Consider the following 15,760-nt stretch of genomic DNA (forward strand, 5'->3'; position numbering starts at 1 on the left):
GAAAAAAAAAAACAAGAAAATGTATCCTAGTTATTGTATTGAAATATATATTTTACAAAGGTTGTCAGTATCAGCATGATCTCCAGCTGACTATGGGTGTGGGCTGGTGGCAAACAAGCTGAGGACATACAGATGACCTGATGTTACTCCTGAGCACTTTCTGCACTGGTGGCAGCAGATGCACCTCTGAAAACACAATTCCACTGGAACGTGGGAGGACACATGTCTGAGTAGCACTTGCTCTGTGTTTCCTGTCCTGTGACATTTAACAGCCTTCTTAGTGAGACGGCTGACAAGGCTGGTGGGGACAAAATAAGACGGTAAGGAGAGCAGGGATGAATTACAGATGGGAAGGGCATGGGGCAGTATAGGACTTAGTCTTAATGGGCCATGGTCTTAATGACAGTTGTTTCTACCTAGCAGATAGCTGTGGGTGTTCCAAGGAGGTGAAGGATGCTGGATAAGAGACGTTATCACACAGAGTTTCCTTTAGTTACTATCAGTGCCTACTGCTTGTCCTGTCTGAGGGAGGGGGTTGGGGGTGGGCTCAGGAATGGCTTCTTCCCTTCATATCCAAGTGTGGCGAAAAGCCCATCGGATGTACCCTTCAGCATCATGCCTTATCCTTTAGGGGCCACAGGGAGGGGCACAAGTGACCTGAAACCCTCCAGGCCTCCTGTGACAGACAGTGGGGCCTGAGGCTCAGAGGGGGTTCTCCCCTCTGTATAAAAGCAACATTAAAATCTGTGAGCAATGACATTAACTCGGCTATCAGAGGAAAACAATGTACATATCTGATTCCATTAATCAACTTTCATGGTTTACAAAGCACTTTCACATATATCACGTAATTTTACTGCCCTTTATCTGATCATTCAAATAAGGTAAACATTTTGTTTGGGAAACACGCCCTCTCTTATTGCAGGTTTGAAAGGCAGAACAGAATCTAGGATGATGAGAGTACATTAAACTGTCTCCTCTCTGTAGGATCCTGGGCAGAAAAGCCAGTTTGCATAGCTGAGTTTTCCCAGGTTCCTCATGTTTTCACCGTCTCAAGCACCAAAACGTTTTTTATTTGAGCCATGTTGGATGCAAATCTTTCTAAATTTCATATTCTTATAATAGAGGATCTCTCTCATAAACACTTCTTTCTTTTCTTTCTTTTTTTTGAGACGGAGTCTCGCACTTTCGCCCAGGCTAGAGTACCGTGGTGTGATCCCGGCTCACTGCAACTTCCGCCTCTTGGGTTCAAGCAATTCTCCTGCCTCAGCCTCCCGAGCAGTTGGGACTACAGGCGTGAGCCACCACGTACAGCTAATTTTTTTTATTTTTAGTATAGATGAGGTTTCACCATGTTGGCCAGGCTAGTCTTGAACACCTGACCTCAGGTGATCCACTCACCTCGGCCTCCTAAAATGCTTGGATTAACAGGCGTGAGCCACTGCGCCGGGCCAGATCTCTTTCTCTTAATATAGGTAACTGGATAGATAACTGTATGTATATGTTGCCCCAGAAATGTTGCCCTAGAAAATATTCCAGAGACCTCATAAAAAACGGCATTTTTAGGATTTGACGTTCATTGTGGAAACTCTCTGGTTGGAGTTTTTAGCATATATTGCCTTGAATACAGCAGGAGGGCAAAAAATATTTCTTAATTAATTGACAGAGTCCCCCTATTTAAGTTCATGTGATTCACGACCCCTTGCTGAAGCAGCAGAGTTTGTCAGCATGGGTGATGTGCAGGGCCTGAGTCCTCATCTATAAAACCAGGGCTGGTCACTGATGTCCTTTCTACTGTCTATGATTGTCACTAACTTCCATTAGATCCTTTATTTAAATACCACAACATGAAAACTGCGACGTTTGGTCAGTACTCATACATATGCACATGAGAGGGACAAGAGGGGGCATTTTTAAACAAAAGTAATTCTGCAAATGTATCTGCAACCTCTGTGATCAAGAATGTACTTATCACAGGGTCAGGATCCCTATCAGGAGCAGTGGTGGCTAAGGACCTCAGGATGCTTATGTGGGAAAGCGACCACAAAACTCTCAGTGATTTCAGTTTTGTGTTGTCCCATGATATAGAAATGCTGCCTGCTTTTTCTTTGTCTAAGAACATTAGAACATGCCTGCCTGCCTTTGCCACATTTTGTAACTCACGAAGAAGAGTCACACACCAGACTGAGTCACTCTCTTGACAACTTGAAGTACAGTGCATGGGTTGTGTTAGAAAAGACTGAATGAAAGGGAGCCTGATGCACCAGACAGGCTCCTCCAGATAACCTGCATTGTCACTGGAAGTGTGTCAGACATTGCTGGGGGAGCAAATGCCCACACAGGTCACCTGTGCATCGTCTCAGATATGGTGTCATCTGAAAGCATGAGGCTTACTCTGCTGTTCTCCATTGGATTGTTTCAGAGAGAAGAAGAGAAATTTCTTCAATGGAGCAGAGACAGAATTTTTATTCTGATGAAATAAAAATTTCCCCATATCAACAGATTCCCGTCTAGATAAACATGGGTCCCCTCTTCCCATGTGGAAGAAACTTATCCACACAGCGCCATGAATATGTGTTTACCTTCAAGAGTACAAACTGCACTGTAGAAAACAGCACCTGCATAAAGACTTGATTCTAAAATCCTTTCTGATACACAATTTGATGACTGTGAGTGGGGGAGATGAGGAAAAGCTCACTGGCTTTTCTATCTTTTTTCAAGATATTAAAAAGGGATCACTGAATTGTTTATGACTTAAGTTTATAAAGGATGAATAATTGATTTTAAGATTCACTTACAAAAGATTCACTACCATTCACTTACAAAAGCCTGCACATTGGTACCTGACTTAACCAATAAGGCTCAATAATTTTAGTAATTCCTATTTCTCTCTCATAACTAAAACTTAACCTTGGAAAACCCAATGCAGCACTGGAGCACTCCCTGTGCCCTTAGTTAGTGCTGGCAAAGCTCTTGTGAATTAACTCTGCACCCTCAAACACTCTTCTTCCTGAGACTTCTCAGCTTTATGGGACTAGGGATGACAATACAATGGCATCTTATGCAAAGTAAACAAGTTAATGAACGGTGGGCAAAACGGGCTCTAGAGCTAAAAGATACGGGGCTTTCGCTTTTAGTGTCTTAAAAAAATAAAATCTGCAAATGATAAAAAGCTAAGCCCAAAAGTATGAGGAGGCAAAGTTCTAATTCCCTAATATCTCACCCGTGAAGCCTGGCAGAATAAGCCACCCTAAAATACGCTCACTTTGGCATAAGGACTATTTTGAACTAAAGACAACTGAAAACAGCAGGTGCAGGAGGGGAATTCTGACCTCTTTTCTTCCTGAAAGAAGGAGATGAAACTCTCATGTGAACAATGCCCTCCCCACACAAGGAGGAAAGAAACATTCTCCATCACCAGAGACAGGGAGTCAAGGCCAAGAGAATTCTGTACTAAGAGACTTTGTTAAAATAATTCCTTTCTTCCTTTAGTCTCCTCACATATTTCAGGTGCTTTTCCATAACTGTCTCTGTTTGTTCAACCTAGTATACAAATATGTGGGTTTTGTCACTTCTTGGGTCTTCATTTTCTTATAGGGGCTCCCATGTACATGTAGAAATTGATATATATTCTCCTGTTAAATCTGTCTCATGTCAATTTAACTCTCAGGCCCAGCCAGAAATCCTGAGAGGGTCGGGGTAAAGTTCTGCCTCCCCTGCAAAAATGAAATTCAATTACCAGGTGGGTTCCTGGTAAACCTTGGCCTGAACACAGTTTTTCCTTCATGATCATCATTTTTCAATTGGACCTCGGGGAAGTAGATTCATCCTAACCCTCATTCTGTGACGGACCCCTACTAGCAGTTCATGCATAGCTCACTTTTATTTATTTTGTTAATTTTTTTAAAGTAGTACAATAAACACCTGTGAAACCAAAATAAAAAACAAAAGCGAGGACCTTGATAACCACCCATAGCTGATTCCATGTGAGCTCCCATCTGCGTGTGTGTTCCCACAACCCAATGTAACTATCACTCCCTCACTTTGCTTTTATATAGTTTTAATGCAACTCTTTGTGTGCCTTTAAAAGACAGATTATTTCAGTTGTTTTTAACTTTATAGAGTGCATCATGTTCTACATAATCTTTCAGGACTTACTCTTTTCTTGTAGTATTAGACTGCTAGGGCCCATCCAATATTGTGCATTGCTGCTGTGCATTTGTTTGAGCTGCTGACTAATATCCCATTGTGTGACTATAGTGTAGTGCATTCACGCAACCTCCTGTTAAAGGCATTTGGGTTGTTTCTAATATTTAAGGCATTTTTACCAAGTGCCAGACAATGCTATAAGCAGTGGGTATACCCTATTTCATTTGTTCTCCAGCTTGAGACAGGATCTTTCACTTCCATTTCTCTCTGAGAAAACTGAAGCCCAAAGACAGTAGGTCACTTGCCTGCTATCAAATTAAAGCATTAAATGAAGGTATGAGGATGACATGCCTTCATGGTGGTATGAGGATGATCTGCCTTTATGCTATGGGATTGTCCTTGCACTCATGGGGAAGAAGAAGCCTCATCTTATTTTATGCATCAGTATAGTAAATTGATCCTATATGTCAGCAAGTAGGAAAAGTAAAACTCTTCTCTTGGCCCTCCAGAAAGATTTCTTAATTGAATTCCAGGAATCCAATGTTCTGTTCACAGTTTGAAATACATACACACATGTGTGTACACACACACACACACACACACACACACAAGCATGCTGCTGTGGGGAAAACAGAATTTTCTCCTCTGAAAGCTTCAGCACACGCCAGTCTGTGAAGTGTGCTGCTTCGGGGTGTCAATGTTAAGTAAGTATTCTTTCAAACAGAAAAGAGAAATTCTCCTCCATTCTATCTTCTTTATAACCCTGAGATAAGGGAAGCATTTTAAAATAGCAGTTTTCAGACATCCTGGACGATAAGGTGGTTTGGCTGTGTTATCAGATATCTGCTATCCCCAAAGGCAGATAAAGTGATCAGCAGTAAGGTAGGCTAGCGAGGCTGTGGCCATAGCACAACATTTACCTGAGGGTGAAAACGTCAGCCGCGTCATTACACTGACATTGCAAATGGTAAGTGGATTTTAACATGTCCAGTTTTCTTTGAAAGTAAAAATTAAATGATAGAGCCCATTATCTACCCCCTGAGGTCTCCTAACTGTGACACCACAGTGGTCATAGCTGCAGCGATTCCACAGACACTGAGCCAGGGTAAAGTGATTATGAGTTAGGTAATTTTTGTCACAATTTTCTGGAAGAACCAGAGATAACATACCTTCTTCTGCTTATGGTTTTGATTTATGGGGCTATCAATACACATATGTAATAGTCAAATTTATTTTGGGTTAGGGGTGACTGTGTCAAATGTACCAGTGTCATCGGTACTCTCAGGAAATTTGTCTCCATTTAGGTGAAACACTAATAGAGATTTGTAGCCTCTGGGATAACACAGCCTCTTTGAAGGAGAGGACAGCTTCAAAGTCATACAAAGTACATTTTATCATTAAGGCTAGAGTCAGTTGTAGAACAATCTAGAAAACTACTCATTATTGTTTTTTAACTTTTGAACATGCAATGACCTTTTAAATGAAACGTTTAGGGATAGTCATCTGTTGGTAATCGACAATCATATTTTCAAGTTTCTACTGTAAGTGGGAAAATGTATTAGGCACTCTACAGATCCTCATGTGATATAATCTTTTTCTTCAAGATAATTTTTTTCTTTTCTTTTTAACTTTCCAATTGTGATATACCTAACACACAGAAGACATATAATGTTTTTTGTACAATTTTTTTTGCAAAATAACAATTGAACATTCATGTAATTAGCACCCAGATTAAGAAATAGAGCCTCTGGTTCCATTGTCCTCCATTTGGTCAGAAATAACTAATATTCTGAACTTAATGCCTTTTCATTTCCTTATATCTCTTTATTGTTTTACCATATACTAACAGACAACCTATGCCTTAGTCTGTCTGTTTTTTGACTTCATGTGAATGAAACCACATGTAGGCATGTATCGCTGCTTACCCTACTGCCTCATCCTTATGAGATTCCTCCATCATGATATGTGTACCTATAGACACTCATTTTCACTGATGGATAGTATTCCCACAGTTTGGATGCCACGGTTCAGTTACCCATTATATTTTCTTTTTTTCCTTGAGACGGAGTCTCGCTCTGTTGCCCAGGCTGGAGTGCAGTGGCGCGATCTCTGCTCACTACAAGCTCCACCTCCAGGGTTCACGCCATTCTCCTGCCTCAGCCTCCCGAGTAGCTGGGACTACAGGAGCCTGCCACCACGCCTGGCTAATTTTTTGTGTTTTTAGTAGAGACGGGGTTTCATCGTGTTAGCCAGGATGGTCTTGATCTCTTGACCTCGTGATCCTCCCGCCTTAGCCTCCCAAAGTGCTGGGATTACAGGCTTGAGCCACCATGCCCGACCTATATTTTCTTTTCTTTTTTTTTGAGATGGAGTCTCGCTCTGTCGCCCAGGCTGGAGTTCAGTGGCGCAATCTCGGCTCACTGCAAGCTCCGCCTCCCGGGTTCACGCCATTCTCTTGCCTCAGCCTCTCCAAGTTAGCTGGGACTACAGGCGCCCGCCACCACGCCCGGCTAATTTTTTATATTTTTAGTAGAGACGGGGTTTCACCGTGGTCTCGATCTCCTGACCTCGTGATTCGCCCGCCTCGGCCTCCCAAAGTGCTGCCACCGCGCCCAGCCCGACCTATATTTTCAACGGACATTTGGGTTTTACCTTTAAGAGCTTCTTAATTTTAATGCAGTCATATTAATTAATGATTATCCTTAAGAACTACATCCTTTGTGTCTTATTCAAAATTCTTCCCTACCTCATGGTCATAGTGATAGTCTTCTCTAGAGGTTTTCTTCTAACTGGCCTACAAAGTCAGCTTTGTCATGTATTGTAGGTCTGTTTTCATTATTCTGTTCTGTTACACCAAACCACACTTTCTCAATTACTAAAGCTTTATATTAGATCTTGATTATCTGGTAGGCAAAATGGAACTCCCTCTGAAAACATTTTTAGCTTTAAAAACAATGCAGTTGTTCCTTGGTATCTGTGGCGGATTGGTTCCATGACCTCCCTGCAGATAGATACCAAAATCTGCAGATGCTCAAATCCCTGATATAAAATGGTATAGTATTTGCATAACCCCCACACATCCTCCCATATACTCTAAATCATCTCTAGATTACTTGTAATACCTAATGAAGTGCCTACACATCACTTCATTCACATGAATTCAACACAGTACTTGGTGTGTGGCAAGTTCAAATTTTGTTTTTTGGAACTTTGTAGAATTATTATTTTTTGAATATTTTTGATCCATGGGTAGTTGAATCCACAGATGCAGAATCCATGGATATGGAAGGTCGACTATATAAGGAAAACAGAAACTAGAACTTACTTTGCTCTGGGTTGATGAACTAATCCCGGAACCTCTTTATTAGTTTTAAGTCTTACATTTGAGCTGGCACTTTTTTCCTGAAACACATAAACACACATATGTAAAAGACAGGATTAGAATCCACAATTAAACAAGTGTATGAGTTTTCATCACGGAAAGGTTCAATCTGTTTGGGGCCCTATACTACGGCTGGTTACCTCACAAGGGCAAAAGTCCTTGCAAAGATGACACACAGAACAGGCAGAACCTGCCAAACAGGGAGCATTGCTATAAAAAGAGAAATTAGCTTTATAACAACTGTGACTCTGTTTAGAAAACAATGTACAGTTAATATTTAATTCTTTAACACTAATAGTAATGAATCAAAGAACAGAAGATCTAGTATCAAGAGAAACAGCAGCAATACAATCACAGCCTTTGTTCACTTGCTCAGGTTAACTGACTTCCGTGCAATTTATTTGTCAAAGACAACTGCACTTACTGAGATGTAAAGTTTGTTGAAGGCCCTAGCCGTGACAGGAACAGGAACATGACTAAAACCCACGACAAACGCTGAGATTGAATTCAATTGAATTACTATAATTCAATCCTAGCCTGTATTCAAGAAACACTTCTTTGGCTTTTAGCCTGACCTAATTTCTTATTCCCAATAACTAGCCACATGGGAAGGAAATACTCTCAAATCTTAAAATGCTAGTATATCAGTAAGGACATGATCTCAATAATACCACTGCTCTGTGTTTTTCAACATTATCTTAAAAAGATATTCAAGGTGCTTTATAATTTGCTCACAAAACATACCCCTGAAATGAAAGGAAAGACCACTCTGAACTTATGTAACAGGTGACTATATACACTCGAGGAACTTGAGGTAAGGCCACAATTAAAGGCCAAATCTAGAGTGAGGAATAAAAACTGCCATGGGCCAATGCAACATTCTCATCACATGCAGAGTGATGTGGGATGACACATAAAACAGATGGTTCCCCAAATGAGCTCTTTTTGAGGTCCTATTTCTCCTAGGACAGCAGAAGCCACTTAAGTCAGTGAAACTCCAATGACTTACATATTCTGGTTGTTTGTTATTAACCATCAAACATGAGCTTATGTGCCTATCATCAGTACTCCAAAAAATATGTGATTCTGTTTGTTTTCTTTTAGGAAAAGAAACAATCATAAGTTTCTTGCAGTCTATCTTACCTTCTTTACCTTATACTAACTTAAGAGAATGTTTTCATGAACATTTAAGAAGGATAAAACATATTGTTCTGTCTGCTGACGTATGTCAGGAAACAGCAGATGAACACTCCTAATCTTTTACAAAGCAGGTGGGAAAAATTAGAAAACCTGAATGCACTCACACCAGAAGGGCAGGGCCCACGTCCTTTCTTTACCACATGGGGTAAGGGGCCTGGCACTTCATGGGAGGCACTCAGCAAATACTGGTGAATGAATGAACGATGTCAACAAGTCATTCACATGTTTTTAAAAGTTAGAGGTTAAGAATAGCTCAAATGTAGTCTCTTTGTAGGACTGAAGCTGTAATTTCCTTCCAAGTTGGTCCTTTTCTCCTTTAAATCTTATGTTGTCTTAAACACTGAAAATGAACAAGACCTTATCCGCTTTCTCTTTCACATAGTTTCCGCAACTCTTTGAGCTTAAAAGAAATGCATTATAATTTTAAACATTGCTGAGGCAGGAAAGTGACTTCTAATTCTAAAAATGCAAAGGATATACAGTGGTATGTTGTTTATATTCCATTTATTTAACTGTACGCTTGAAAATTATGTTGCCTCAGCAAGTCTTTCTTAAAAACCCATTCTGTGGTTGCTAAGTAAGGAAGGATCTCCCCAAACAACAGAGGCTCAATGGACGAGCAGGACTGAGAAGAAGCCGGCCCTCAGTAACGCATCACTCCCAGGAGTGTGCTTCCAGGGCCAAAAGTGAGACAGAGGCAACAGGAAGAAAAGCAGTTTAGGATTTCCCACATAATTCCAAAAAAACTTTCTTCTACTATGTATTTACAATGTGTTTGCTCAGTTTTACAAATTTTCACTCACCAAGACCAATAATAACCACTCACTGAGCACTTACTGTAAAGTCAGGCATTATTCTAAGCACTTCCAAATATTAATTCATTTTAACATTCACTAATATTTATATATATTAACTCATTGTTATGCCTACAATACCTCTCACGGATGGGTACCATTATTATCCCCATTTTACAGATGAGGAAGCTCAGGCATACAGCGGTGAAGCACTTACCTGAGACCATACAAGTAATAAGCAGTAGCACGGGGATTTGAACCCAAGCAGTCTGGCCCCAAACTCCAGTTTATTCGCTACTAGGCCAGCATTTCTCAAACTTTTTAGTATCAAGACCCTTTTACCTATAATTTCCAAATTTTGACACATTTCATTGTACAACATAAAAAAATCCCATTTGTTAAAATCACCATCAATCTCATCAGAAAACCATTGACTGAAGCTGTCAAGCTCATGGTAGTGAATATAAGTTTTCCAAATATCTAGATTTTGTTTAAAGTTTGAATTTTATCACTGGCAAGAGATACTATCAGTTATTTTTCTTGAAGTGTCAGGCTCTCTTATTCTTTATTAAGAAAATGATTTACCAAATACCAGGTCTGAATATGCACAATTTATCTGCCAGAGATATATATTTTAAAAATAGAGATGTCCCATAAAAAACAACTCCTAGTTCAGCTTTCAACTCAATCAACTACAGAGATGCTTTTCTCCATGATAACCATCTAACTTGGACATGCAGAAGAAATGCTTTATGCATACTTCCCATTTCATCACACAGGCTATTAAAAAGATATGCATCCAAAGTCTCAGGATACAAAATCAATGTACAAAATCAATGTATACCATGGCTGGGCACAGTGGCTCATGCTTGCAAACCTAGCACTTTAGGAGGCTGAGGCAGGCAGATTATGCGAGGTCAGGAGCTCCAGACCAGCCTGGCCAACATGATGAAACCCCATCTCTACACAAATATAAAAATTAGCCAGGCATGGTGGTGTGTGCTTCTAATCCCAGCTACTCGGGAGGCTAAGGCAGGAGAATCGATTATGACCTGCAATCCAGCCTGGGCAACAGAGCAAGACTCCGTCTCAAAAAAAAAAAAAAAACCCGTATAAAAAACAAAAATCACTAGCACTCCTATACACCAACAACAGTCATGCCAAGAGCTAAATTAGGAATGCAGTCCCATTCACAATACACACACACACACAATTTCTAGGAATACAGGTAAGCAGGGAGGTGAAAGATCTCTACGAGAACTACAAAACACTGCTCAAAGAAATGAGAGATGACACAAGTGGAAAAAACATTCCACACTTATGGATAGGAAGAATCAATATTGTTAAAAAGGCCATACTACCCAAAGCAATTTATAGATTCAATGCTATTTCTATTAAACTACCAATGTCTTCACAGAGCTAGAAAAAAACTATTTTAAAATTCATATGGAACCAAAAAAAAAAAAAGGCCAAATAGCCAAGGCTGTCCTAAGGAAAAAGAACAAAGCTGGAGGCATCACGCTACCTGACTTTATGCTACAGGACTACAGCAACCAAAACAGCATGGTACTGGTACAAAAACAGACACATAGACCAATGGAACAAAATAGAGAACCCAGAAATAAGCCTGCACACCTACAACTATCTGATCTTTGACAAACCTGACAATAACAAGTAATGAGGAAAGGATTCCCTATTCAATAAATGGTGCTGGAATACCTGGCTAGCCATATGCAGAAGCTTGAAACTGGACCCCTTCCTTACACGATATACAAAAATTAAGTCAAGATGGACTAAAGACTTAAATGTAAAACCCAAAACTATAAAAACCCTGGAAGACAACCTAGGCAATAGCCCTCTGTACATAAGAATGACAAAGATTTCATGACAAAGACCAAAAACAACTGCAACAAGAGCAAAAATTGACAAATGGGATCTAATTAAACTAAAGAGATTCTGCTCAGCAAAAAACAAACAAAAAACTGTCATCAGAGTGAACACACAACCTACAGAACGGGAGAAAAATTTTGCAAACTATGCATTTGACAAGGTCTAATATCCAGCATCAATAAGGAACTTAAACAAATTTACAAGAAAAAACCCCCGAACAACCCCCATTTAAAAGTGGACAAAAGACACGAACAAACACTTCTCAAAAGAAGACAGACATGCAGCCAACAATCATACGAAAAAAGTTTAACATCACTGATCATTAGGAAATGCAAATCAAAACCACAATGAGATACCATCTCATATCAGTCAGAATGGCTATTAAAAAGTTGAAAAATAACAGATGCTATTGAGGTTGTGGAGAAAAAGGAACACTTATAGACTGTTGGTGGGAGTGTAAATTAATTCAACCATTGTGAAAGACAGTGTAGCGATTCCTCAAAGATCCAAAAACAGAACTACCATTTGACCCAGTAATCCCATTACTGATTATATACCCAAAGGAATATATATTGTTCTATCATACAGACACATGCATGCACATGTACACTGCAGCACTACTCACAATAGCAAAGACATGGAATCAACCCAAATGCCCATCAGTGGTAGACTGAATAAAGAAAATGTGGTACATAAACACCACGGAATACCATGCAGCCATAAAAAAGAATGAGGTCATGTCCTTTGCAGGAACATGGATGGAACTGAAGGCCATTATCCTTAGCAAAATAACAGAGGAACAAAAACCAAGTATCACACATTCTTAATTATAAGTGGGAGCTAAAAAATGAGCACACATGGACACATAGAGGGGAACATCACACACTGGGACCTATTAGAAGGTGGAAGGTGATCAGGAAAAATAACTAATGAGTATTAGGCTTAAGACCTGGGTGATGAAATAATCTGTACAACAAACCGCTATGACACGCATTTACCTATGTAACAAATCTGCATGTGTCCCCCTGAACTGAAAATACACGTTAAATAAAGGTATGCACACAAGCCACAACATTTTATAAAATTAAATAATTTTTACTGCTTCATTGAGAGCATTCTTAAGTGAAAACAGCAGTGGAGAATACAATGTCTACTAATAACGTTTGATGCCAATGCCTTGGTTTAGGCTAAGGCACCAGCAGTTTACCTTACGGTTGCTGTTTTAGCATCAGTGCACATGTCAACACCATGAAAAAAGCAAACAGCCTCTTAGTATCATCAGGAAAATGGCTTCAAGAACTCCCTGAGAAAGTCTCAGGGACCCCCAGACCACACTTTGACCACAGCGCCTCTCTATTTCTTTTGCACAGAAAAGAACTATTAATTATTTAATTATGCTATATGCCTTATTTTTAAAAACAAATATTTAACAGCCTTATGGGGGTAAAATTTACATTCTATAAAATTCCCCCACTACAACCATATGATTAAATAATTTTAGTAAATTTATAGAGCTATGCAGTCATCACCACAATCCAGTTTCAACATAGAGCCATCATCCCAGAAAGTTTCTTTATCACCATTTACAGGTGTTCTCTGCTCTCATTCACAGTGCTGGGCAACCACAGATCTGCTTTCAGTCTCCAGAAATTTGCCTTTTCTAGATTCATATCATGAATTCACACAATATTTAGCCTTTTGTGCCTAGCGTTTTTCACTTGGCATAATGTTTTTGAGATTCATCCAAATTGTAGCATATAACAGTATTTATTTTCATTGCTAAATAATATTCCAATATATGGATATACCACATTTTGTTCATCTCCCTATCCCTTGATGGACACTGATATTGTGTTCAGTTTGTGGTTATTATGAATAGCAATGCTATGAACATTCAGATAGAAGTCTTTTTGTAGACATGTTTTCATTTCTCTTAGGTAGATTCCTAGGAGTAGAACTGCTAGATTACATAGTAAGTTTATGTTTCATTATTTAAGACATTCCAAACTGTTTTCCAAGGTGGCTGCCCCATTTTACATTCCCATCAACAATGCACAAGGGCTGTAGTTTCTCCACATCTGCACCACCAACACTTGGCATTGTCTTTCCAACTACTGTCATTCTAGGTAGTGTGTAGTGGAATCTCATTGTGGGCTTTATTTACTTGAAAAACATGATTTTTTAAGTCTTGTTATATTGGTGTATTCTCCAGAAAATCCACCTTGGGAGCATGTGTATACTTAACTTACTGGTTGGCACATTTGCATAAAGAAGTCAGTTTTATATTTGTTTATAAACATTTAACTTCTACTTTGGGATTTGTGTGTTGGGAAAGGGTAGGTTTAAAGAGATCTGCTTTCTTAAAAAAAAAAAAAAAGAAGAAGAAGAACAAGCAAACAAACCAACAGGGCTGGAAGGAGGAGGAAGGAGAAAGTGGTGGGAGCAGTGAGACACGTGGTTCTCTATCAGCAGCAGCTCAGATGAAGCAGACCCAGCAGAGGGGGGCTGAGAGCCATGCAATATCTGAGGTGCTCCAGAAATAAGAAAAGAGAATAAATACGAGATGACAGATGAAGCAACTAAGATACTGTTTCTCTTAGCAAGAAAAAACTATTTTGATGGTATTTGACGCTTGTGAACTAAGTATGCTCCCTAAAACAAACTGAGACCAACTGCGACTAAGATAAAGGCTTTTGACAGGGTCTCCACAGGCAGTTCGTTTTTCATCAGCCATCCACACTTGAATCAGAATCATCTGGGATGTGTGTTAAAATAGTTTCCCAGGCCCCACTCAAGACATCCCAAGTGGGAGTCTGTGGAAGTGAAGCCCAGGAATCTGCATTTTAAACAAGAGTCTTAGGTTATTCTTCACTCAAAAAAGTTTGAGAATGTCTATTTCAGCGGAAAGATCCTTTACACTTAGTATTTCCCCATTTGGCTCTCTACAGAGCCAGCTTTCAACCTAAGCCTTGGGGCTCTGTGGAGCTGTCTCAGGGTCGACAGGGAGACCCACCAGACCAGCAAACTCTTAACTTTTTTTATTATTAATATTTAGGGGCTCCATCAGTTGGGAAAAACATCCATTTCTCAAAAATGTTTGCAAACTACTGTCAGGTAGTGACAGATTTATTTAAACAGCAAATCAAACAATTTTTTCCTTTGCTTGAAGTAATTTTATTTATGAATAGAATATACTTGTCAGTGTCTAGAGTAAACTGATCATTCTCTTCTTAGGTTCTCTGATGCTGAAGACAGTCAAACTCACTATACTTATGCTGTTGTCGCAAGCTTCCCAATCCCTTATTCCCTTTGGTAGCTCCCAAAGAGAAAGTGAAAATACCAAGAGGATCTTCTTTAAAACATTCCCGGCCGGGCACAGTGGCTCACATCTGTAATCCCAGCACTCTGGGAGGCCGAGGCAGGCGGATCACCTGAGGTCAGGAGTTTGAGACCAGCCTGGCCAACATGGTGAAACCCCTTCTCTACTAAAAGTACAAAATTTAGCCAGGCGTGGTGGCATGTGCCTGTAATCCCAGCTACTTGGGAGGCTGAGACAGGGAGGTGGAGGTTGCAGTGAGCTGCGATCAAGCCATGGGACTCCAGTCTGGGTGACAGAGCAAGATTCCGCCTCAAAAAACAAAACAAACAAAAAAATTTCCCTCAAACCTCACCTTCTTAATTCTGAAGGGAACAACACCCATGTTCAGGATGCGACTGAAAGCAATTGTCTGCAATGAATGGAACTGCTTTTCTCCTGTCACTTCTTTACCTTTTTTATCCCACTTAGTCTAAGAAAGCTGCTGCCCTGTAAGGTTCCCTTTGCAAATTGGTTCTGAATTGATAGTGTGGAGAGGGATCTCATTTTCTTTTTCTGGGTCCAGCAATAGTTAGTCTGTCTTACAGAGAAATCTCAGGGGCCAGATAGATGCTGGAGGCCCAGAGAAAAGTAGTGGGGATTAGAGTATCGGCTCCTGGGACTGCTAATGAGTGCCCTACACAGAGAGGAGACACAGAAGCACTAAATTGGGACTCTCAAAGGGTGTGCCCTGCACACAGACTGTGAGCATGTGTGTGTGTACATTTGCACAACTGCATTTCAGAAGCACATGAAAACCAGAAAAAATAATTTGACAATTAGAAGCAAGAGGTTTGTGGGGAAGTACACACACATTTAAAAAATTTGGCTATAAAATAAATAATAATTCTAGCTTTGGGGGAGTAACCCATAGGATGTAATCTCTAAGAAAACAATCCCATTTGATGTCTTATACTTGATTTCTCAAGCGGTATTAACATGAGATAGGACACTGTCTCCTTCAAATACAAAGGAATTTTATCTTGTCTT

The 15,760-nt window shown here is 39.9% G+C and overlaps 1 protein-coding gene and 1 long non-coding RNA gene across 2 annotated transcripts in view; one reads left to right on the plus strand and one right to left on the minus strand.

Moving 5' to 3' along the window:
* CUNH1orf21 (chromosome unknown C1orf21 homolog) overlaps window positions 1-15,760 on the minus strand; it is a 254,200-nt gene that overhangs the window by 31,784 nt on the left and 206,656 nt on the right. The window contains exon 4 of the mRNA XM_032137430.2: window positions 7,475-7,551. Coding sequence (XP_031993321.1) covers window positions 7,475-7,551 — 77 coding nt within the window. The remainder of the gene's footprint in view (window positions 1-7,474; window positions 7,552-15,760) is intronic.
* Window positions 1-15,760, plus strand: part of LOC131381759 (uncharacterized) — a 34,618-nt gene that overhangs the window by 4,438 nt on the left and 14,420 nt on the right. The window lies entirely within an intron of this gene.

The sequence above is a fragment of the Hylobates moloch genome, unplaced genomic scaffold (assembly GCF_009828535.3).
Source record: "Hylobates moloch isolate HMO894 unplaced genomic scaffold, HMol_V3 SCAFFOLD_18, whole genome shotgun sequence".
NCBI lineage: Eukaryota > Metazoa > Chordata > Mammalia > Primates > Hylobatidae > Hylobates > Hylobates moloch.